This window comes from Peromyscus maniculatus, chromosome 5, assembly GCF_049852395.1.
Source record: "Peromyscus maniculatus bairdii isolate BWxNUB_F1_BW_parent chromosome 5, HU_Pman_BW_mat_3.1, whole genome shotgun sequence".
NCBI classification, from domain to species: domain Eukaryota; kingdom Metazoa; phylum Chordata; class Mammalia; order Rodentia; family Cricetidae; genus Peromyscus; species Peromyscus maniculatus.
In genome coordinates this window covers 82,545,502-82,569,259 of record NC_134856.1, presented here as the reverse complement: position 1 = coordinate 82,569,259, position 23,758 = coordinate 82,545,502, and the positions used below count along the sequence as shown (strand labels likewise).

Sequence of the window (23,758 nt, the reverse complement as noted above, 5' to 3'; positions counted from 1 at the left end):
AAAAGATGATTTATTTATTTATTTTTATTTTTTGGGTTCAGATTAAGTATTCAACTTTTACTGGGCCAAGGAAATAACTGTGTGGAACTCATAAAAACAATAAATGTCACTATCAGTTGTTTTTATGTGCTAACAAGTATTCTCTATCACAAAAGTAGATTTAAGCAAATGTGTGCGTAGCTACCTTCACACACACACACACACACACTCACACTCACGCACGCGCACACACACACACTCACACTCGCGCGCGCACACACACATGCACACACACATGCACACACACACACACACACACACACACACACACGGTCTCTGGGTCACCCGATGTCCGACATCCTTATTACCCCTAAGCAACAGTGACGAGCAGACTCAAGCACAGCTGATGTAAACACAGATGCGTCATGCGGGACCCTTTAGGGTCAGGATTTATCGCCCAGGCTCTCAATCTGGGACTCTTTTCAGTAAACAGAGCAATGGTTTTGCTCCCTCCACTGATGCTCAGCTTCATGTCAGAAATTTACTTTCTCCTTCTTCCTGAAAACACAGCAGGTGAGCTCTGGCCACGTCCTTATTACAATAGCTTTGTGTGAGGCTGTCACACCAATGGCACCTCACCCACGTTCAGTAGTGCAAGTGCAACAATCTTCTCTCCCCACTCAAAGAGATAGAACTTAATACAATTCAGAACAAAGCCAAAATATTTGGTTCCTTTTCAGTTTTTGTTTGTTTAGCATTTTTGTCTTTAAAAGCCCCCAAATGCCACCAGCAGTCTACTCTAACTTCCCTAAGAAGACAAAAAGGTCCTTTTTCTGTCTCCTCAGGCCTGTCCATTTCCGGTCTTACTCAGGTCTCTGTCACCACCCAGTGGACACCACACTCTACTACAGAGTGGAGGTGGACTGCCTCCGAGGCTTTAGCAGCTCTCTGAACCCACTAAGAGATGTAATTAGAGTGCTCCTCAGGGATTCCTGGTGACCCTCCTTCTACTTCTAAATGCAACCACACAATCTCAACACACACTGAAACTGACTGGCATACACAAACACGATACAGAATGGCTCACCATCCTCCATTGTCTCTGTGTTAATCTTTGGTGTACAGATTCTTCCATGTCAAAAAGGACGAAAACTTCGAAAGGCTATCTGCTTCATGCCAGGCAATTATCAGCACTCATGATGCTGAGATGTGGTCACTGCAGCCAAGGACACGCACACTAACACGAGTGCTCAAGCACCAAAAGCAGAAACAGCTGCATGCACAAGCACTGTTCAGACATAAGCACAGGTGATCAAATTCAAGGGTTTGGGATCCTGTGGGCAGGCTGAGGCGGCTTTAGGTGGGAAATAACGCCCAAGTCGGGTGTGAAGACTGAAGACGGACAGCTTAGGTCAGATGTATTCAGACAATTAGTGGGTGAAGTCCGAGAACTCAATGTTGAAGACGCACATATGCAAAGGCAAACTGAGGTTAAAGTGCACATCTGGCTGTATACTCTAGCAATCTCTGAGCACAGCAGTAGAAGCTACTTTTGAACAGCATAATAAACAGCATTTATTATTCAAAAGTATAATAATACTCCAGAATCACTCGGGACAACCAAATGACTATCATTTAGCAGCTGGATGATCTTGGACAGTTATTTAACCTTTACCCAAGTTTCCCCATCTATAAGCTATAGATTAGTAACAATGATGCATAATGACTATTCACAGTTCTAACAACTAAGAAATAAAAAAAAGATAAAAATTTCTATCAGGTTGAAAGACCTCAAGAAGGAAAGGCCAGAGGTAAACAACTAAGAAGTGCAAGCCCTGGTGAGAAGCAGCGGGCTTCCCTAGAAGAGTGGGGCTGTATGCAGCAAGAAGCCAAGGCATCTAGACTGCCTGCAAACCACCACAAGGGCACCAACCCGGACACAGCAAACAAACACGGGAGCAGGAGCGGCTAGGGTCACTGCTAAGAGCTCCAGAGTCCTAGCATGATGGCAATTATGCCCCCAACACCCACCTCCAAATTAATCAACATCTTTCAACTCCTGAAGACTTAAGCATAGAGAAGCTTAAAAGAATCAAGCACCCGATCAATTCTGCATTTTTTATTAAAGAATCTAACATTATTATTTTTTTCTTTTTTTTAAATTTATTTTATTTTACAATACCATTCAGTTCTACATATCAGCCACAGGTTCCCCTATTCTCCCTCCTCCCACGCCCTCCCCTTACCTCCAGCCTACCCCCCATTCCCACCTCCTCCAGGGCAAATCCTCCCCTGAGGACTGCAATCAACCTGGTAGACTCAGTCCAGGCAGGTCCAGCCCCTTCCTCCCAGACGGAGCCAAGTGTCCCTGCATAAGCTCCAGGTTTCAAACAGCCAACTCATGCAATGAACACAGGACTTGGTCCTACTGCCTAGTTGCCTCCCAAACTGACCAAGTCAATCAACTGTCTCATGTATTCAGAGGGCCTGATCCAGCTGGGGGCCCTGCTGTGGGATGTTCTGTATGTCCCGTGGGAGCCCTTCTTGGGTTCTTTGTGGCGTTACCCAGCAGGTCCGTATAGAGGATGATTAGGACCATGGGCCTGAGTGCAGGTGTTTGAGATAGTCTGCACTTGGTTGTGCTGGGGGATGGTCTGTATGTCAAGTTGCTCTGATTGGTTAATAAATAAAACCTGATCGGCCGTGGCTAGGCAGGAAAGATAGGCGGGACTAACAGAGAGGAGAAATAAAAGGACAGAAAGGCAGAAGGAGACGCTGCAGCCGCCGCCATGACCAGCAGCATGTGAAGACGCCAGTAAGCCACCAGCCACATGGCAAGGTATAGATGTATGGAAATGGATCAATTTAAGCTATAAGCACAGTTAGCAAGAAGCCTGCCACGGCCATACAGTTTATAAGTGATATAAGCATCTGAGTGATTATTTTATAAGTGGATTGTGGGACTGCGGGTGACAAAGATTTGTCCTGACTGTGGGCAAGGCAAGAAAACTCTAGCTACAGGGCCCCTCAGCCTTTGGTTCATAGTTCATGTGTTTCCATTCATTTGGCTATTTTTTTTCAATAATTGAGTAGAACCGAAATTTATTATAAGCCACAGTCGTCCTAGGGACCTCCATACTATATATATAGCCTCTATGGTTCTATGGGCTGTGGTACATATACACAATGGAGTACTACTCAGCAGAGAAAAACAATGAAAGCATGAAATTTGCAGGCAAATGGATGGAACTAGAAAAAATCATCCTGAGTGAGGTAACCCAAACCCAGAAAGACAGTCATGATATGTACTCACTCATAAGTGGATTCTAGATATAAAATAAAGAACCATCAGCATTATTTTTATTTTAAAAATATGTAAGAGGATTTGACTATAGTTGGCAATTTTGTACTGATTTAAATGAGTTACTGACTTGAACTTTTGATTTTAACTGCAGACATTGAGCACAGTCTTGGGGAGGAACAGAGTTCCAGGTTATTTTATTGTTTGTTCTGTCTGTAGTGCTGGGACTTAAGCAAAGAGCCGTGGGGTGCTGGGCAGCCCTCTGGCACTGAGCTTCTGCCCAACAATTATGGATTATTTTACAGCTATGTAAGACTAGTTCCTAAAGTATGCTGAAAGGAAAATGGATACAATAAATTTATACATACAATCTAAAATATTTGTAGTTATTTGCAAATAGAATCAAACATTAACTAATATTCCTTTAGAAAAAAAATGTGCCAGGCGGTGGTGGCGCACGCCTTTAATCCCAGCATTCAGGAGGCGGAGGCAGGCGGATCTCTGTGAGTTCGAGGCCAGCCTGGGCTACCAAGTGAGTTCCAGGAGAGGCGCAAAGCTACACAGAGAAACCCTGTCTCGAAAAACAAAAACAAAAACAAAAAAAGTTAAAATTACTAGATTTAGCTGGGTGGTGGCGGCTCATGCCTTTAATCCCAGCACTCAGGAGGCAGAGCCAGGTAGATTTCTGTGAGTTCAAGACCATCCTGGTCTAGAGTGAGTTCCAGGACAGCCATGGTTACACAGTAAAACCCTGTCTTGAAAAACAAACTAATTACTAGATTTAAAAATATTATGCTAATGTTTTTAAATGAAACAACAGCCAAAAAACCCCTAGGTTTTATAATCTGGATTTTAAGAAATGAAATGCTAATTTTAAAAGTCTAAATAAATCATATACAGAAAAATTGCCTTTAAAGACCAAAAAAACACAAAAGCAAATGTGTCAATAAATACCACATTCCAAAAGGCTGTTAGGAACAGCTGAGTCGATAACGCAGATGTGAACACTGGGCAAAGACACTCACAGGAGACACACACTCTACTGTGAGGTCACCCCAAAGGCATGGAAGCGGAGGAAAGATGAAGTGGAAAACAAGTAGCTAGGAAAGACTATTCTCTGCCAACTAAAGCCTTGGGTTTTCTCCTGAAGCACCGGCCTTCCCTACAAGTCGGGCCACTCCTCATCACTTGCCCACCTTGGTAAGGAAGGAAGCAACACAAAGCCAGGTGCCCCACTTTAACAGACACAGCTCTGAGGGAAATCTTCAGGAAACACTACAAAGCCTCAGAAACACAGAAACTGATCAACTGTACTGTAGCTGACTGGGTTCCGGGAAGTTGGGAGATGACATGGAATAGGAGATATTAAATGACTAAGGATTAGTGTGTGCTGACCATACTGGGAAATACAGAAAAATAGGAAGTTCAGAGGTTGAGTGGAGATAACTGAACCAGTTATGGTTTGAAGTGTGAGGGACAGACAGGTAAGATGGCCACTCAGGGTACTGACAAAAGAGGTTGGAACCATAGGTTCCCAGCACTAAGGTCTGGGATGGAAGTAGAAATTAGAAGTCCTTCAGAGAGCCTGCTATGATTATGAACTTCTCAGGTACACAGAAGAGAATAAACAACTTCAGACAGTGCATTCAAGATAAGCTCAAGAGAAAGCAATGCCGAATCGAGGAATGCAATGGCTAGAAGAGCTGGGAACAAGACCGAGAGCATCTGGAACCCAGCATGAAAGGACTCCAAGCTGCTCTGACACCCACAAATGCACGATTTCTTCCCCTGCTCCAGTCAGCAGCTGTCACCACCAGTACAAAAGACCATGTACAGGAGAAAAATGCAAAGTGGAAGTTCATTTTTTACGAGCTAACCAAAAAGCCAAATTTTTTCTGTGGGGGGTGGGGAGGGAGCACATGTATCAGAGCCAATGGCAACAAAATGTTTGCTTTCAAAAAACTTGTCTCCATTTCCTATTTTCTGAAAATTAAAAGTTATTTAAGAAAATTTTCTTGATTTCTGTGTATAGGTAATAAGCTATAACTTCTGCCTAAACTGTTGTTCACAATAGATCAACATACAGTTCCTAACAGCATGTTTATCAATGGCTTCATCCGAATAGAGGTCAGGCAAGGAGAAAACTGGTGAAGGGGGAAATTCAACATTTATTCCATCTTTCAGTAAAAATTACATCTAAAGGACATCTAAGAGCCCCTGCTGCTACGACAGGGAAAGCTGTTACAGGAAAGTCTATCAAAAAACGTAAAAGCAATGAATGTGAAATCCACTCTTCTGTGGCTTCTAGTTAAATATCTGACCTGTTCAAGAACAGAGTAAATTCTTGCCCCACTTGAGTCAAACGGCGAACCCTTGGATCAAAAAAAAAAAAAAACAAAAAACAAACAAAAAAAAAAAAACAAAAAACAAACAAACAAAAAAAAAAACAACCCATAACCCCCAAATCCACAAACCTTAATCAACCAATCAACCACTCAAACAACAACGTAGAAGGCAATCAGGACACAACTAGACATATTAAGCATGGAACAGACGGGGAGATCCTGGGGAATCACACTGTTACTCTTGTGGATGTGGCTATGGTGCCGTGGTTAAGCCAAAAGAATACCCTGGCTTCATGGACACAGTGACTGCAGCTTTTAGGTGATGTGTCTTGATGTCTTTACTTCATTTGAAAATTATTCAATAAATTCAAGAAACTGTAATGGGCATGTGTATGGTAGGATGGTCACTAAAAATTTCCCTACTTGAGTATATGTTTGAAAAGTCAGTTTCCAAAACTGTCCAAAAGTAACTAAAACATATAGATAAGATGAATGTATAAAAACATAACAGTAGTCAGTCTAGAAATAGCTGAATATTTTTTTAACTTGGAAAAGTTAGTTTGAGTATCAAAAAAGGAAGAGGAACAAGGAAGGATTATTTGTTGAAGATATAATAACACATCCAAAGTCTTAGAAAACCTCAAAGAGTCAATCAATCAAACATAATGACTACAGAAACAACACTAAAAACAAAACAAGCTGGGCATGGTAGTTCATTCCCAGTATTAGAGAGGCTGAAGCAGGAGATTGCTGCCAGCTATAAAATAGATTCAACTTATAACAGCAATGGAAATGGACTGGTAAGATGGGTCAGTGGGTAAAGCTGCATGGCCCGAGGTTGAGGAGCTCCTACATGGTGGAAACTGAGAACCAACTTCCAAAAGTTATTCTCTGAATTGCACCTGTGTGCCCATGGCACTCCCCATCCCACCATACTACATAAAATAAATAAATATCATCTAATTTTTTAAAAAATAGCAATTGAAAAGCTAGCATTGCTCCCAAGGAAATGGGGAACACAGCCTGACCTCTGTCTACTTTCCTCTCATAACCTGATGACAACCACAGCTTTAGTGAGCTGTCAAGTCTGCAACAGACCTTGGCACTGGTGGCCAGGTGTCTACTGAGGCAAGGGAAGATGGGGAGGTCGAAGTATGTACACCACAAGTGAGCAACAGCCTTAGTCAGGAGTCAAACTCTACCAGGGTCCGTGGAAGGAACAACTAGAGTAGTGCAGTGTAGCAGTACAACTAAAGGGTAAAGCTTTTCCTCAGGACAATCTTTGGTTTTGTTTGGTTTTTTGAGACCGAGTTTCTCTGTGTAGCTTTGGAGCCTATCCTAGAACTCACTCTGTAGACCAGGCTGGCCTCAAACTCACAGAGATCTACCTGCCTCTGCCTCCCAAGTCCTGGGATTAAAGGCATGCGCCACCACTGCCCAGCTGAATCTAATTTTTAAAACAGGATTTTTCCCTCTCAAAAACCATCAATCTTTAAATTAAGTGCAAATCTGAAAACATTAGGCGATTCTTTCTTGATAATTTAATACAGTAACATCGAGGGAAAATTGGCCCTAAGAGATATTACAAATAAATGCAACTGTAAAAGTAGAGACCAATAGACAGAACAAAACACAAAGATATAAATTATTAAATGGTATTAATCCATGTGGCTGTTTGGAAAATAAGCAAAGTGGAGTATTATCCAATAAACCAAAGTAATTCCTAGATTAACTAGGACTTAATCAGACAAATTGGCACCCACTAAAAAGATTTAAGCATTTCAAAATAAACCTGCAAAAATTATGAGAAATATTGGGAGGGAAGACTTTCATATAAATTGTCTTTATTAGTACAAATAAGAAAAAAATATGTGTAAAGAATTTGTAACACAGAGTATGCCAGTGACTTTCTTAACTGCCAAGGGCCTGTATACTTACAGACAATGCACAGAGGGTAAACAGAGAAGCTGTATAGTGTACCCGTGGAGAGTGTACCCACAAACAATGCATACAGGTAAACAGAGAAGCTCACAGATGATGAAATAAATATATAAGGAGGATACTAGACTTAAAACTCAAGGAATGTAAACCAAAACAAGAACGGGATCCTCTACCCCAACACTAAAAATATTAAACATTTCACAATAGCATGTTTTTGTGAGGATCCTGCAATATACTATTGGCAAGCATACAATTTGGTGTACTGTGTAAGGAGCCAAAGGGAGTGTCATTCATTATACTTTTTAAAAGATGGTTCAACAGCTAAAACTACTGGGTGCTCTGGCAGAGGACCAATGTTTGATTCCCAGCACCCACTTGGCAGTTCCCAACTGTCTGTAACGCCAGGTCCAGAGGATCCAACATCCTCCTGGTCCCTCTGAGTACCAGGCACACAAGTGGTGCACAGTTATACATGCAGGAAAAACACCCAGGCACATAAAAAGTTTAAAGGATGTGTATGACTTGGAAGGGTCTTGATAAAATTTCATTTCATGTCGCATCTGTTTCATATGTAGTCTACAACTTAGAGAGGAAAACAATGGGAGGTCATGGGGCAGAAACACTCTGAAAATAAATACTGTTACAGTGTTTCTGGTTCTAGCTACCTACCTTTCCTTTTATCTCCCAGCCACACTCTCCTCATCTTCCTAGTGAAAATATTTTACAAACAATTTACAAACTATTTTACAACTGCTACTCCTACAAAATTAAGAGCACAACTCTACAGTTATTATTATAGGGAGAAAATGAGAAAGTACCATGTATGTGACACATAGTAACATTTTGAAAAACATTAGTTGTTAATTAGGTCCTAAACAGTTATCATCATGATCTATTCCACAGGTTTCAAACTTACCTCACCATGTATTTATAAGGATCTTAAATAGTTCTACAGTGTATGTTTTTTTCTTTACATGTATTTACTTAAAAGTGCCTTAAACTCTTCTTTAATATAGGCAAGACAATTTAAAACAAATGTTACAATAGGGAGAGTATAGTAATTGTTGCTCTAAGTGCATTTCCTGCTACAGGGAAAAATTAGTGGAAAATGGGCATCATTATACTGAGCAGGGAGGGCTGACCTCACTTAGCAAAGGCCACACTTTCCCAAAGCCTATGCTCAACTCAATTACCACTGTGAGGAGGTGCTTCCTTGTCAATTCTAATGACCCCAGGACTCAAGTGCTGATTAAACCCCTCAGTTAAGTCCAAGCACAGCAGCTTGGTTTCCTGAGGGGAAATAACTCTTCCTGATGTGAGTCTGCTTCCTTTCTTACAAGAATATCAAACAGGGCACATGACCAGGAAATGCCAATCCCAGTTATCATGAATAACTGAATCCGCTTTTCATTTACCCACGCTTTCTACTTTTCTAGTCCCTTACCATACTATCTACTATAACAACAGTGAAAAAAGGAAATGGCAAAAAATAACTTCTTTCAGAAATCATACTCTTGTCAAGTAATATGTAGTCAAAACTTAAAAATGTTGTTACTCTCATCTTTCTAGGTTTTCTTCGTTTTCCCCCACTCTTCACTAGCTGTCTTATGTCCCCAATGGATCCCATACCTGCCTCTGTCAGTGTCCCTTTTACAGTCACTACAACCTGTTCACCCCCTATCTCTCCTGTTCTCCCAAAGTAAGAAAAAAAATACCTTTCTTTCACTTTTCAAATCTTCAGCAAAGTCCCCACAGAAAACCTAATGGTAGGTACTATAAAATGCTTTGAGGTAAATATGCAAATGCATTATCTCTACATTGCAGCATTCTACATAGAGGCCTGCATTAGAGCTAGAAATGGCGATGCATTTGGTGGTTCTGGGTGCCATACGTAAGCATCAGTTCCCTCGTTTACAAAAGGCCATTGCTTGTTCTACTACTGCACTCAGTTTCCCAAACAAGATGCTAAGCGTAAAAAACGTTTATTGTTATGGCTCTTCAAATTAGTTATAATCTCTCAATCAAATTTCTAAGTTTCAATGTGAACAGAGGTATATTTAATCAATGTTTACATGCATTTTCCTAAAATGAGAAATCGTGTCAGAAGACACGATTATTACATGAAAATCTGTGACAGGCACAGAATACCTCCCTAGAGACACTAGTCAGCAAGTCCTAGAACACAGGCTGGCTGTCACCATTCCTCTCGGCTGACCACCAGCGAGATGGAAAGACACTACTGTTGAAGACACTTCTGTCGCAGAACACAGAGAAGTCAACCTTGATTAACAGGAAAATCATCTCCCTTTATAGCTTATAAAGGACCAGAAGGTGCTATGCTGCCTGCTGGAGGAGAAAAGACAAACACGGTCTCATCCAGCGCTAGACCCGGCATGCTACAATACTGGCCTGCCTGGCAAAATGTGCTCACTGTTGCAATAACGTTCTGACAGTTACAGGAGTAACCAACCACTTTCTGATGGGGTAGGAGGCCTGCTCCACAGAGGGATTTCATGCCTGGTTCTACAAATCTGGTCAAAAGCCCATGACTACAAAGGTTATAGGCCCTTGCAAATCCATTACTACTACTACTACTACTACTACTACTATTTGGTAAATGACCATGTTTGTCTGATCACCTTTTAAATATTTATGTTTATACCAAAGATCTGTATTGTTCTTAACGTGGTCAGAGAAAATGACTTTTGTAAACAAATTCCAATACAGACGCACCCTTGGCAGAGGGGTCACTGGCAGTCGATGGCTACTGAAGGAGCAGAGTCGCTCTCCTTTGGGGATATGGCTGCTGAGAGGGTGCCACCCCCACCCCAAGGACGACCCTACACACCTGTAAAGAGGTAATTAATGACAACAACTTTTAAAAAGACATGAAGTTGGAAAGGAGGTAAGAGTCAGGGCACTTGAGGGAACTGGAAGGAGGTGATGGTCAAAATACATTGCATAAATGTATAAAACTTTCATTTATCTTTTTCACTAGCAGCCAGTAAGACTCTAACTGATACCATGCCATCACCAAGTGTAACGCTTACATCTTCACAATAAGAAAACAGTCAGTGTTAACTGTGCCATGCCCTCTGCCACTAGAACTCGACGTAGGATGCCAGGGCATTTCTTACCAGGCTCTGGGAGATCTAATTTTGCCCGCTTTAGTTCTGACATTGAAACCTGAAGTTGCTCTATTACAAAATCATCCTCGAAGAAAAAGTCCTTGGCGAGAGTCTCCTGAAGAAATTCTACAAGTTCTTCCATAGACAACTTCATTAGATGTTCTAGGAAAGGATGAGAGAGATGCAAATGCCAGTCAATACTTCTATTTGAGTGTAGTGAGTTCTAAAAAGGGTACTAAAAGGATTATACACAGCTTACACTTGGCATTGTGAACATCATTAAAACTCAGTAGGACAGTATTTTGACATTAGAAACAGCAGGCTGATCTTAGGAGGAGGGAAGACCAAACATTTTCTCATCAGTTTAAGAGTAACCACGTCTGGGCATTAGTACTAGCCTATGTACTAATGTAACAAGAGCTCCTATGAGTCAATAAATGTTTATTTATCTCATTTATTAGCTGGAACTCTAACTCAGACTGACAAGTCATCTTTAACTAAAACAATGTTAGACAAAATCCCTCAAAAAAAAAGAGTATTAACTTATTTGTATGAGTTCTACCGAGGAAATCAGCTTTCTTAGGAAAGCAGGAAGAGACACCCACTAAGATGTCACTGCCCGTACCTTAGATGTGTTCTGTTCCCCCGCATGCCTGGGTGTCAGCTCACCACACCTTACACTGTCTGAGCTCACTTTCCTGGCCCTATTCAAAAGCATGCAAACGCTCTCTCAACTATTATTAGCAGGGATATTAACTGAGCAGCATTGTTTCTGATTTTGTTCCATTTAACATCACTGTGTGATGACTCTCCAGTAATACTAGTTTTAAAGCAATCAGGAAGAAACAAAGAGAAGGAAAAGACTCTGGCTAGTGTCAGCTGTTAAGGCACCCAGAGATTTTTTTCTGTTTTGTTATCTATTTTTTTTAAACTAGCAAGTGACATACTGTAAAACGTTCTAGCACACCACACAGTGTTTTAATAAAGGTTGACCACTGTAATGGGTTTATAAGGACTATATCAATGTGACTATTTGATCTACCACCAAGCATACTTACTTTTGTGAGGAAATCATTTAAAATCTACTCTCTTAGTAACTTTCAGCATGTTATATCTAACTACTAACTATGCTCACTAATCCACATAGTACAGCTTCAAAATTTATCCTGCCATCTACTGAAACTCTGTAGCCCAAGGGCAGCATCTCTTGGTGTCCCCTGTTCCTCAACATTTATTCTTCTATGTATACATAGAAGTGTATGGTGGTACAGGAAACTCACTGAAGATGTAAGAGCTTTGCTTCCTCAACAAGAGAAAGAAAGAGCAGCAGGCAGGATTTTTTTTATAGCTTATACCATCTAATGATATAGTGGCAAGTAAAGTAATTGCTATGCTCAGAGTTTATTTGTAAAGGATAAAGAGTCATATTAAGTCAAATAATTTAAGAGGGAGCTGAGAGCTATAAAGAAATATAAACATTACACTTCCATTTTTTTCACTGTTGAGGGACAATTAAACTACTGTTTAATTAAGATATCCTTTTTAAGTATATTTTGATCTATTTATAACCTGTAACAAGAGTAGTGACGTAAAGAAAGGAGGAGGAGAGGAGAAGGAAGAGAAAGGGCTTTCACCCAGCAATGACACAACCCGATTCTGGGAAGGAAATGTGTTGCCAATGCTTCGTTTTGGTGTTAGCCTGTGTGTTGGGCCATAACCACAGCATTTCTGACAGCTTCCCGGGAAAAGCACAGATACCGAGGTCTCATCTCAGGTGAAGCATGGTTAATGTGGCACTGATGTGTTGTTCACTGTGTCCAAGTCAGTGATCAAGAAATCTCAATGAAAGCATTGAGTATAGCCAGAAACAGCAGGGACACAACCCATAAACTTGACCCCATGTTCTCAATTGGTTTATGACTTAGTCAGAATGCCAAACAAACCATTCAAGAATGATGTATAAGACCAGGGTACACACAAATGTGCACGTACACAACAAAGTTCTAGGCTGCCATGACCCACATCTCTACAGAGCTACAAGAGGAGTCACAAGGCTTAAGGTTGAAATGAAAGTGATAGAAAAACTCTCATTTCCTGACCTTTAAGGCCCAACACATAATATCCACACAGCCCCTGAAATACTGAAACTGAAGACTAAAAGGCCTTACTTTTTGTTTTGAAAGCCTTGCCACATTTATGCAGCGATAGACACTTAATGCACTTGTCCCAGAGGCCATGAGAGTCAAGTCCCATCCATGACTTGAAACTGGATGTACTTTCTCTTAGAGAAAGAAACAGTAATAGACATATTTCTTTTTCCGGCCCACTCACTTAGGAGGCCTAGATTCTTTGCTCTCTCTGCCTTATTACAAACCTGAGACACAGACCCACTAGAGAACAGGGTCCCAGTGGAAACCAGTACGAGAAGAGTGTGTATTATTAAGACACCGAGACCTGCATCCTCCTGTTTAAGTGTGAAAATGAAACTGACAGAGGAGGAAGGATCCAAGAGCTTCGGATGTAACATGTCTAGTCCTGAGAGTCAGGAATTCTCTGATGATCGTCAAGAAAAATGTAAAAACAAGCAGTAGTTTTCAAAACCACTAAAAAAAAAAAAAAAATAGCATAAGGTAGGGGAGCCCAAGCTGGCAGGAGTTAAAATAAGCCGTGATTTCTGTCAAGTCTGCAGGCAAACGTGTCCTTACTTCGGTGTAATTTCAAGATTGTGTAAGACATAGCTGTAAGAATTCGCTCTCCTTCAAAGATATAGATGTCCCATATCCTGAGGTTCAGCGTAAAGGGAGTCTGGAACAAAGGATAAAGCAGAGGGATGTACCGTTAGTGCTTCCCCTTACCTTGGCCATGGACTTTCACAATTGAGCTTTCTAAAAAGTACTTACTCGATCAAGAAAACACTGAAAAAACCATTTCATTGTATAAAAACTTGTGTAGATTTCTTGAGAATCCTAAAAAACAAAGATCTCATAATTTCTGAGTTGCAGCAAACAAAATAGCAACAGAAAGGCGATTATCAAAGGTGAGCAACTCACTACAAATCTTTTCATACTGTTTTTCTATTCCTGTTTTTAATTCCCAAATTTAACTAATAAGAATTATCACAAGAATTATGTCACCATACTGGGACTGTAACACAATCATTAGTATATTTTGCAGTGAACTGCTTCATTACACCATTATTTTTTATAGTAAAGCAAGCATGTGATTCACAAGGAAGCAATTCTTACGCTTCTTATAATACTATCTGTACAATTTAAAACCTAAAAAAAAAAAAGGAGAAATCACACATTTGTAAAATTTTTATTAGTAGTACTTATCAGTTTCATAGACGTAGTCTGAACCTATGAATTAGGACTGTGGTAGTCTATTAATACTAAATTTTACAAATCTAATGTTGTTCAAACAATTGAGGATTCTGACTACACAGTAAGCTAACTGGGAACAAGGAACCCAGGCTGAATTTAATTAATCACCACATCTTCACTCTTGGTGTAGGTGGGTATAAGTCAGCGACACATCTACCTACCAAGTGTTGCTTAAGTTTGGACAGAAATTTATTCAGAATTTTTTCATGATGTTCTTGAAATCTCAAGAGTTTAGGAAAACCTTGGACAAAAAAACCTAGAACACAAACATAAAAACAGAATTTCAGAGACAATACTAATAAACCCCCAACTTAAAAATGTAACATAATGTAGCCGTCAAAACAAAACGACCATCCCTAGTGACCAGGGTGTTTTTTTTCCCCATCATGGAAATAATTTCATGTGAACTTAGGTTAGTAAAACTTTTAGCTAGTACTTGTTTGCTAACTACCACCTTTACTTTGTAGAATCGATAAAGAGGAAAATTTTAACAGCAAAAGACAAAGGAAACTGAATCCATTTGTCAAACAGCTTCTTTTCCTGGTGCTGGCTGTACCTTTACATGCTGTTCAGTCTTGACAACCAGCCCGCTCGACTGTTAATGCCTTTCACATCTTACTACACTCTCCAGGTATACATTAACAATTTCACTACTGTGTTTCTAAATTTTTTTAAAATTACTTTTAAATTCTTTTCATAAGCTAACATTTCAAAAGCTTTTCATAGCTTAACAGTAGCTAAAACATGAAGGCACTTTAAGTTATACCAAAACCTATATGTAATTATCTTCATTGTAATCTGTAGGATTTCTAGGAAGTAACTAATTGTAAATGATAAATTAGTACTAATTTGCATATTTAAGCTCACTGAATTTACAACTATTTTTATATATTTTCAGATAGTTATACAATCAGTTTCGAGAACATTTACTCAATGGACTTTATTTTTGCAATTAGTATTTCTGAACCTAGTTTCTAGGCACATCTGGGACATTTTAATAGACATCTTTTGGCTTCCGAAGAACCCAGAGCAAGGTATGTTATACACACTCTCCTTGGATATTCATTATTAACCATAGGTTATAAACATTGAGCTGTCTTTCGGATTTAATGAAACCTATTTTGCTTTAATTTAGTCTCACATATTTGTTTGATCTGAGAGTCCATTAATTCCTCCACATAACATATAATTTAAAAAACAATGGTTTTCTAAACATATCAGCAAATATAATGAAAGATCCTAATACACTGAATTAGTAAATTTTCTAACACAAACCCTTAACAAAATGCACATACAGCTTGGTAAATATAACTTGATACTGGTTATTAAAACTACACAAAATTCACACTTATGATTTAATGGAAGTAAAGCCAAAGCAAAAAGCAATGGGGATCCTGTGTGCTTCAAGAACCCAGGACACAGCAACGAAAAACTGCACTTACAGTTTGTGTTCAGTTTTGATGATTGTGCAAAAAGTAGTAGTAGCAGTTTTTTGTTTTGTTTTTTTGTTGTTGTTGTGTTTTTTGTTTTTTACAGTAAAGTGATTTTATTTAAAAATCTTTATCTTTCCATTGGAGCCACTTTCATAGTCAATTAGATAAAAATGGGAGTTAGAAAAATTTAAAGAAAAATCTGTGTTTTTTAAAAAGCTAGTGTACATCAGTAAGAACCAGCTTAAACATGCTATGATTATCTAACATTTCTTCACATTTCAGTGACATCCTGGGCTCAGTATTCTAAAATTGGTCTCTGCCCAGTTCTAGGTTGATCCCATACACTTACAAGTGATAAACTTTCACCCAGAAAATACAAAGAGCAGAGGTAACCTTCAGTCACAAAACTGCACAGGTCTAGAGACAAATTATCCCTCAAGTACAAAGTTGCCCATAAAAATGCCCTAAACTGTACTGTAAGAACAATTGATAGGACAGTGACAGCTGGAGCTAAGTCAGCACAAGAGGTTTAAAAGAAAATGCCATTTTCTAAAATCAGAAAAAAACATCACCACACAATTAACCTATCACCGAAGCAGAAAACACTCCACTATATTCCAGGGTGGCTTGGGAACACCAGGGAGCCCAGATAAAGACCAATGATAATGATGAGCTCTTTTTGTCAAGATGTCTTTTTAAATGATACAGCTTACTAGATGATAACTTGATACAACAGTATGTCTCACTTCTGCAGTCCATTTAAGGCACTCAAAGTACCCAGAATCAGTTATCATGCAGCTATTTGTTAACATAACTACCGAGGAACATGGGGGCAAGACTGAAGCACACGCTCACACCCTTCTTTAAACGAGCCTGTCAGATTGACTGTATCATAGGATTATGGAGGATCCTAATTTTGAAACATTTAAATGAGCATTCTCGGGAGGCAGAGCCAGGCGGATCTCTGTGAGTTCGAGGCCAGCCTGGGCTACCAAGTGAGCTCCAGGAAAGGCGCAAAGCTACACAGAGAAACCCTGTCTCGAAAAAAAAAAAAAAAAAAAAAAAAGAAAAATGAGCATTCTCTGTGCTAGGTTCAGTTGCTGTATAAGCGTCAAGTCTCACAAAGTGACCTAGGTTCTTAGGTTTGTTCTTAGAGTAACTAATACTGCCTTTGTGTAACCGGTGCTGGGCACTGACTTCAGGGTCAGGTGCTCTATCACTGAGTGATGACCTCCGCTATGCTTGTCTTCAATCCACTATTACCATCTAGGATGGCAGTGGAAACAGAAGAGCACATAATCCTGCATTATGGGAACAAATATCACTTACACTTCTAAGACAAGCTGCCAACTCTGAAATAAAGTTCAATGCATTTTCTTGGCAAATGTAAGGAAAAGGCCATTAAACTCAATCTGTTAATGTGAAAACAAACAAAAAAGTTTTGTGTTTTGTGAAATACTAAATAATTAAGGTCAAAACATGTTATTGGCCTTTTCCTTAAAATGGAACGATATATAAGGCAGGAAGAAGCAAAAACCACACCTGAAAAATAAAACTACTTAATTACTATGTACTTTTTCTTGAAATACCTAAGTGTTGTTTCCTGATTAATATTCTGTAACAACATTATACATCAGAGCACTCAATGAAAGACAACATTTCATTAGAACATCAAGTGTTTTGGCCCAAAGGTTACCTTTTACTTTGCCTAATATAGATTTTCCTAAATTCTTCTAAACCTAAATTACTTTCTTTTGACTGAGGGTAAAAAAGAAAAGAATTTGAAAATGCCAATAATACAGTTTGGGGAAAAGACAAAGAAAACTCAATGTGAACAGAAATAGTTAATAAAGAAAAATCAAAGAAGAAATGAGTAATTAAAAAAAAACCAAGAAATTAGTAATAACTAAATGAACTAAATAAGGTCTGGGATTAACATCTGCTGTACTTAATTCGCCAAGAGCCGTTGATTTTGCTTCAGGCTGCTTTCCCCCTTGCTTGTTTATCCATATATATATATGAGCTTTCTTACCATGCATAGCATGTCTGGGGCCGGAGAAGAGTTTGACCAGGGCCCAGAAGGCGTCTTCCTCGTTCATGTACATGAGGAGTAGGGCTGTTATTTGGCTCATCCCCTGACAGTACCCGACTTCCTAAGGAGCAATGAAAACAGAGACTGGGGGCTTTACAATCAAATTCCATGAACACATACGTGAGAAAGGTTAATCTATAAAATACCAGAAAATGCCTAGATACATTACTGAGCAATTCTAGAGATAACTGTTGCAAAACCTACAGCATCAGGGCACATACTATACAAGAACACAACTGTGCTCAAGAGTAAACAGGTGTGGGGAAAGCCTCAAGCTCCATTTTAAAAGCCTGTTTTGTATGTGATACTGAAATATAGTTTCTAAAGAGTGCTAATCCTCATTTTATTGAGTATATGGTTCTCAATGCTGGCAAATTGTTCCAGAAATCTCAGGTTCATGTCTTGTCTCCTCTGTTTCTGAAGCTAGAAGGTTTAGTTTGGTCTACTCCTCACAGAGCTCCCATGGGGATAAAGTAGGCTATTGCAACAGCACTTCCAAGAGTAATGCCCAGGCATCAGGCCACAGCTCCCTCTCCTACCCTGCCATGCCTGGTCTAACATGCTTAAAGGAGAAAACCAAGGACCATGAAAATGTAACGAAACAGAACAATCTGGAGGGAGAGGAAAAGGGAGGCTCACAGGCACCTTGTGGTCCTCTTTAGGTTTTCCTACTTCCAAATCATGGATCAACATGGGAGCTCTCAAAACACCAGAGCTAACATAGACTATGGAGACCATCTGACATGAAGAATGGCCTACAAGTGCTGTGTTAGGTAGAGAGTGCCAACAAGAACCTTTAGTTCCTCAGAACGCCATTCAAAGAACTAGGCAAGCATGCCCCAACTTACCGTATTATAGATAGAATATGCAGCAAGAACATGGAATAAGGATTGTTGCCTAGAGAATTGAAAATTTATATTACATATAATTTACTTAGTTTTTTAAAAAGAATTTCATTTTTAAAATTATAAAATTTAAAAAAACCAGGTTGACTAAAAACAAAGAGAATCCAGATAAAATTACTATTTTGGTTTTTAAAAAAGCACCCCAAGCTCAAATTGAACCAGAATTCTCAACAGTTTAAATTTGAGACTACACCATCATACATTCAGACAGAAAGACTTAATCTGGGAAGTATCAAGGCTTCGCTGAGTTCTTACGTTCACTTCCTTCTCTCATTCACCTATCTCACTCTGAAGCTACTGGTGAAACAACATGTCGATGGCCTCTTGAAGACTCTTACAGCAGCAGCTAAGTGCAGGAAGTGGCAGCGTGAGAAGACACCCCCTCGGAGGCTGAACTGTCCCAGCCTAAGACTAGCTGATCCATCAGCGTGGAGGCAGGAGAGCTGCGCTCACTACACTCCTAACGACTCACTGCTACAATTGGTGCCACTTCGATCTTTGCTGACTCAGAGATCTTGCTTCTAACAGAACTGCCTGGTGGTACACATCTGTAATCCCAGCACCCAGGGGCTAAGGCAGGAGGATCACAAGTTCTAAGCCATCCTGGGCTATATAGTGAGAACCTATCTCAAAAAACCAAAGCAGAACAGAACAAAAGAGAGGAATGATCTCATAGGAAGACAAAACAATTCCATCAAGCTGGAAGTGAGACCGCCACTGAACTGCTCTGGATTTCTTATGTCACTTTTGGGCTCACCAGGCAAGAGAGATGACTGCATTGTTCAGGGTAACCTTGACCCTGATTACTATGAGAGAAGTTGATGCTAAAGGACACAAAGGAATCACATCCAGAATAAAGGGGACTATTTGAGGAATTTCTTACTATGTATTAAGTACATACAAAGAGTGTATGTGTAAAGAAAGCTATGGAAAACTATAGCAACATGATTTAGGGAGACTGCTAAGGGTCCAGACTTTTCAAGATTGAAGTCCTAAGCCCTGAGACACAGCTGAGGTACTTGCTGAGGGACAGGCAATGGAAAAATGTATTGATAAATACTGTGACAAATGGCTAGTCATAAGGATAACTGTAGTAATTACTAGCACCTTTCCCTTATATTTTGGTGTGAATGTCTACATATTAGTATTTTCTGTCTCTTAGCATCTTATATTAGAAGTATTAATAGGTAACTCTATACTACAGTATTTAAACATGAATACCAGCAATCTTGGAATTGGAATCCACTTGTGGACAAACGATTAGTATGTTTTCAGCTGTTAGTAAAACAGTTGCATCATGCTAGACAGATGTATGATTTTGTTATGGCCTCACACAGAAATCAGAATGGTTTAAAGGGATGTGTGTGAGCACCAAGTTGACAAGGACAAGCTGTGATGGCCAACTACAACAGTCAACAGCTATGCTACAATCCCTTATTACTCAAGTACAGACTTGGGTGCTGCTGTCAAGTGCTTTACGGATGTTGAATTTGATTGGGGAAATTATCCAAGGCAACCCAAACAGACTGAACCATGTACTTCTAGCCTGCCCTTTCTGGTCAAGCCAGTCTTAACACAGATCTCCTACAGTTTCTGTTTTGCTGGCTGGATTCTAGATGATACAGAGGTCGGCACAACAGCACCTTTTCATCCACACACTGACCCAATGACCCACAAACTGCCACACTCCATTCATTAACTTCTCATTTAACTCACTCTCTTTCTTTCAGGTTTCATTTACTCATGAGGTCACAGTTAGAGATAAACTTATTACTATCAGTTTTCAAACACATACAAGCTCTCATGTCTATCAATGGCCTCAAACTTGCAATCCTCCTGCCTCAGCCTCCCTAGTGTCCACAGAATATTTTTAAGAATTTTAAAATCATAAAATAATCCCTTACCAATTTTACAGCATGTACTATGTCAATGTTTTAAAATGTTAAATGAAGTTAGACCCCAGTTTCAGTCAACATGGACTCAATGAACTGCAAAAGCCTTTAGGATCTAAATAAAGATTATAGTTCAAACAAGACATTCTAAAAGTACAGTTTACCTTAAAGGATCCAATAAAGATCACTTACACATGCTATTCACATTTTATAATATTAAACTTTACTTACTTAACACCATATCTGTCTCTAAACATAATATGGTTCCTAAATGTGCGGTTCACGTCAAGGTCTATTTGTCTGATGTCAGGTGAACAACCCCGTGCTCTATGTTTTAATTTCTGAAAAAGAAGAGAAGAAAACATATTTTTTATGAAAATCACTTGCTGGAAGTCTACGATAACTAGCAAAATGATCCTCATTAAAAAACTTTGTATGTATGTATGTATGTATGTATGTATGTATGTATTGGCAGAAGGTAGAGCTGGGAAAATCATCCCCAGGGTTTAAAGAAAGATCGAGGCAATATAAAAAGACACACAAAGAAAACTTTCCTTCCTTCTATACCCCATCTACTCTGCTCACGGCCTTTCCCCCCTTCCTTCCTCTTCCATGGTATCAACAGTGAGATTTAGGCCAGGGAACGTCTGAGGTTTGTAGGACTAAGACGGCTGAGTGGTGCACTCTACAAGGAATTCTTTTCCTCTCTGGCTCAGTATTTTCTTCCCTTGGAATGAGTGACTGCTTCTTGATTTGCTTCACTCTCTACATCCTTGTAGGAAACTCAACACCAAGTCTGGAGCACTTTGTAGAATTCGCAAGATATCCTAACAAACACTGATCAGTTTCTTTTCTTTCCATCTTTTTTTTTTTTTTTTTTTTTTTTTGGGGGGGGGGGTCTTACTCTGTAGCCTTAGCTGGCCTGGAACTCACTACAGAGACAAGGCTGGCCTTGACCTCACAGAGATCTATCTGTTTGCCACTGCCTCCTGAGTGCCGGGTATAAAGACATGCACTAGTGGCCAACTTCTTAAACTTTCTGCCAAAGCAGCCAGCCATGCCTCTGCTTGGGTGGCTTGTCCTCAGGGCTACTGCCTCTGGCCCAAGGGCTTCCTTCACCATCTATTGACGCTTCCTTAGCTTTGCTCTGAGGCTGCGTCCCTGATTCCTGGGTCTTGGTTTGTGGACTGCATTCTCCAATAGCTACTGTGAATGGGCACCATAGACACAAAGGTTTGGAAACCTTGACTATCTGGTGACTTACTCTTTCAGATGACTCTGGAAGCTGCTTAAGAGTTATAAATCACAAGTATTCTTGCTCAAAAGGCACTGCTCTATCATTTTCTGGCCTGTGCTGCCACTGGAATTCTTACTTTTTATGCAAGATCTTTACTTCTCTGAAAGTTGGTGGGAGTACTCTCCGTGTTTGAAAGTTGGTAGGAGTACTCTCCATGTTTGGAAGTTGGTGGGAATACTCTCCATGTTTGGAAGTTGATGGGAATACTCTCTGTGTTTGGAAGTTGATGGGAGTACTCTCTATGTTTGAAAATTGGTGGGAGTACTCTCCATGTTTGAAAATTGATGGGAGTACTCTCCATGATTGGAAGTTGATGGGAGTACTCTCCATGTTTGGAAGTTGATGGGAGTATTCTCCATGTTTGGAAGTTGATGGGAGTACTCTCCATGTTTAGAAGTTGGTGGGAGTACTCTCCGTGTTTGGAAGTTGATGGGAGTACACTCTATGTTTGGAAGTTGATGGGAGTACTCTCTATGTTTGAAAGTTGGTGGGAGTACTCTCCATGTTTGAAAATTGGTGGGAGTATTCTCCATGTTTGGAAGTTGATGGGAGTACTCTCCATGTTTGGAAGTTGATGGGAGTACTGTGTTTGGAAGTTGATGGGAGTACTCTCCATGTTTGGAAGTTGATGGGAGTACTCTATGTTTGAAAGTTGGTGGGAGTACTCTCCATGTTTGGAAGTTGATGGGAGTACTCTCCATGTTTGAAAGTTGGTGGGAGTACTCTCCATGTTTGGAAGTTGATGGGAGTACTCTCCATGTTTGAAAGTTGGTGGGAGTACTCTCCATGTTTGGAAGTTGATGGGAGTACTCTCTGTGTTTGGAAGTTGGTGGGAGTACTCTGTTTAGAAGTTGCCCATTTCTTTACTTGTTCTAGATCTATTTTCACTCACAGACTTGGGCACTTTTAATCTTACAAACTCATACATGTCTCATCTCTGAAAAACTGTCTTTAATGATTCCAGATTCCTCTATCAATTTCTTCTTCCTCCCCTGCCATGATTCCATTTTCTTTCTGGAGCTTGGTTATTATAGTGTGGGATCTCCTAAGCAATCAGCTCATTTTCTTTTTTCTCTATTAGTGCTCATATCTATGCCTTTAAATTCTATTTTCTGAAAAATTTCTTCAATTGTTATTTTCAATTAAGTTTTTCATTTCTATTTTTTATATTCTTAAGGTCTTTGTTGCTACAGAATGCTCCTTTTTATAGCTTCCTATGCTTGTTTTATGGACGCAATATTGATTTCATTTTTCTGAAGATATTAACAACCATCTTTTAGGCTTTCTTCTTATTCTATGGTGTATTTTTCTACTTGTTTTTATTTGTTTCCAATTTAAGTCCCTTTCCTCAAATGACTACTAATGTTTTGTTATCTGTTTTTACTTGAAAGTAAGGCATTAAACAAAGCTGTGTGCCCAGACGGGGCTTCAGGACAGTGCAGTGACGTCACTGTACAATGGGATGTAGCTGTGCAGCTGCAGTGCAGTCATGAGAACCCCAGGTCTTTGGTTGATGTTCGTGTACAGCTGGGCCATGTGCTGCTTCACCTTCTCCCTGTAAGAGACCTACAGCCCCGGGCCTGTGCTGGAGGAGACTTGGGGACTCACTCCGACTGTGTCTCTTAGTAAGAGACCTACAGCCCCGGGCCTGTGCTGGAGGAGACTTGGGGACTCACTCCAACTACTTCTCTTAGTAAGAGACCTACAGCCCCGGGCCTGTGCTGGAGGAGACTTGGGGACTCACTCCGACTGTGTCTCTTAGTAAGAGACCTACAGCCCTGGGCCTGTGCTGGAGGAGACTTGCAGTCTAGACTGTGGCAGATGTTACTTCTTCCACTTTCTTATTCCTTATAGGTTTGCCTTTTTAAAACTTTGCTGTCGATTTGGTGGCATTTCTGGGGAAAGGGAACTAACTTGTGACTGTTTTGATTACCAGTGTTTAACCAGAAAGATGATTAACATTTTCAACAATTTGTACTTATCTATGTTTAAGTATAATCATCCATAGACACACATTCATATGGATTCACTTATCATATACTGGTAATACAGACTGAGATGA

General features: G+C 39.9%; 1 protein-coding gene across 9 annotated transcripts in view; it reads right to left on the bottom strand.

Moving 5' to 3' along the window:
* Positions 1–23,758, bottom strand: part of Usp6nl (USP6 N-terminal like) — a 144,408-nt gene that overhangs the window by 9,844 nt on the left and 110,806 nt on the right. For all 9 annotated transcript variants that reach the window (XM_076572775.1, XM_076572774.1, XM_076572776.1 and 6 more), the window contains 7 exons: positions 20,631–20,740; positions 18,451–18,499; positions 17,543–17,663; positions 14,239–14,333; positions 13,595–13,660; positions 13,400–13,499; positions 10,704–10,856 (listed from right to left, as the gene is read on the bottom strand). In XM_076572775.1, coding sequence (XP_076428890.1) covers positions 10,704–10,856; positions 13,400–13,499; positions 13,595–13,660; positions 14,239–14,333; positions 17,543–17,663; positions 18,451–18,499; positions 20,631–20,740 — 694 coding nt within the window. The remainder of the gene's footprint in view (positions 1–10,703; positions 10,857–13,399; positions 13,500–13,594; positions 13,661–14,238; positions 14,334–17,542; positions 17,664–18,450; positions 18,500–20,630; positions 20,741–23,758) is intronic.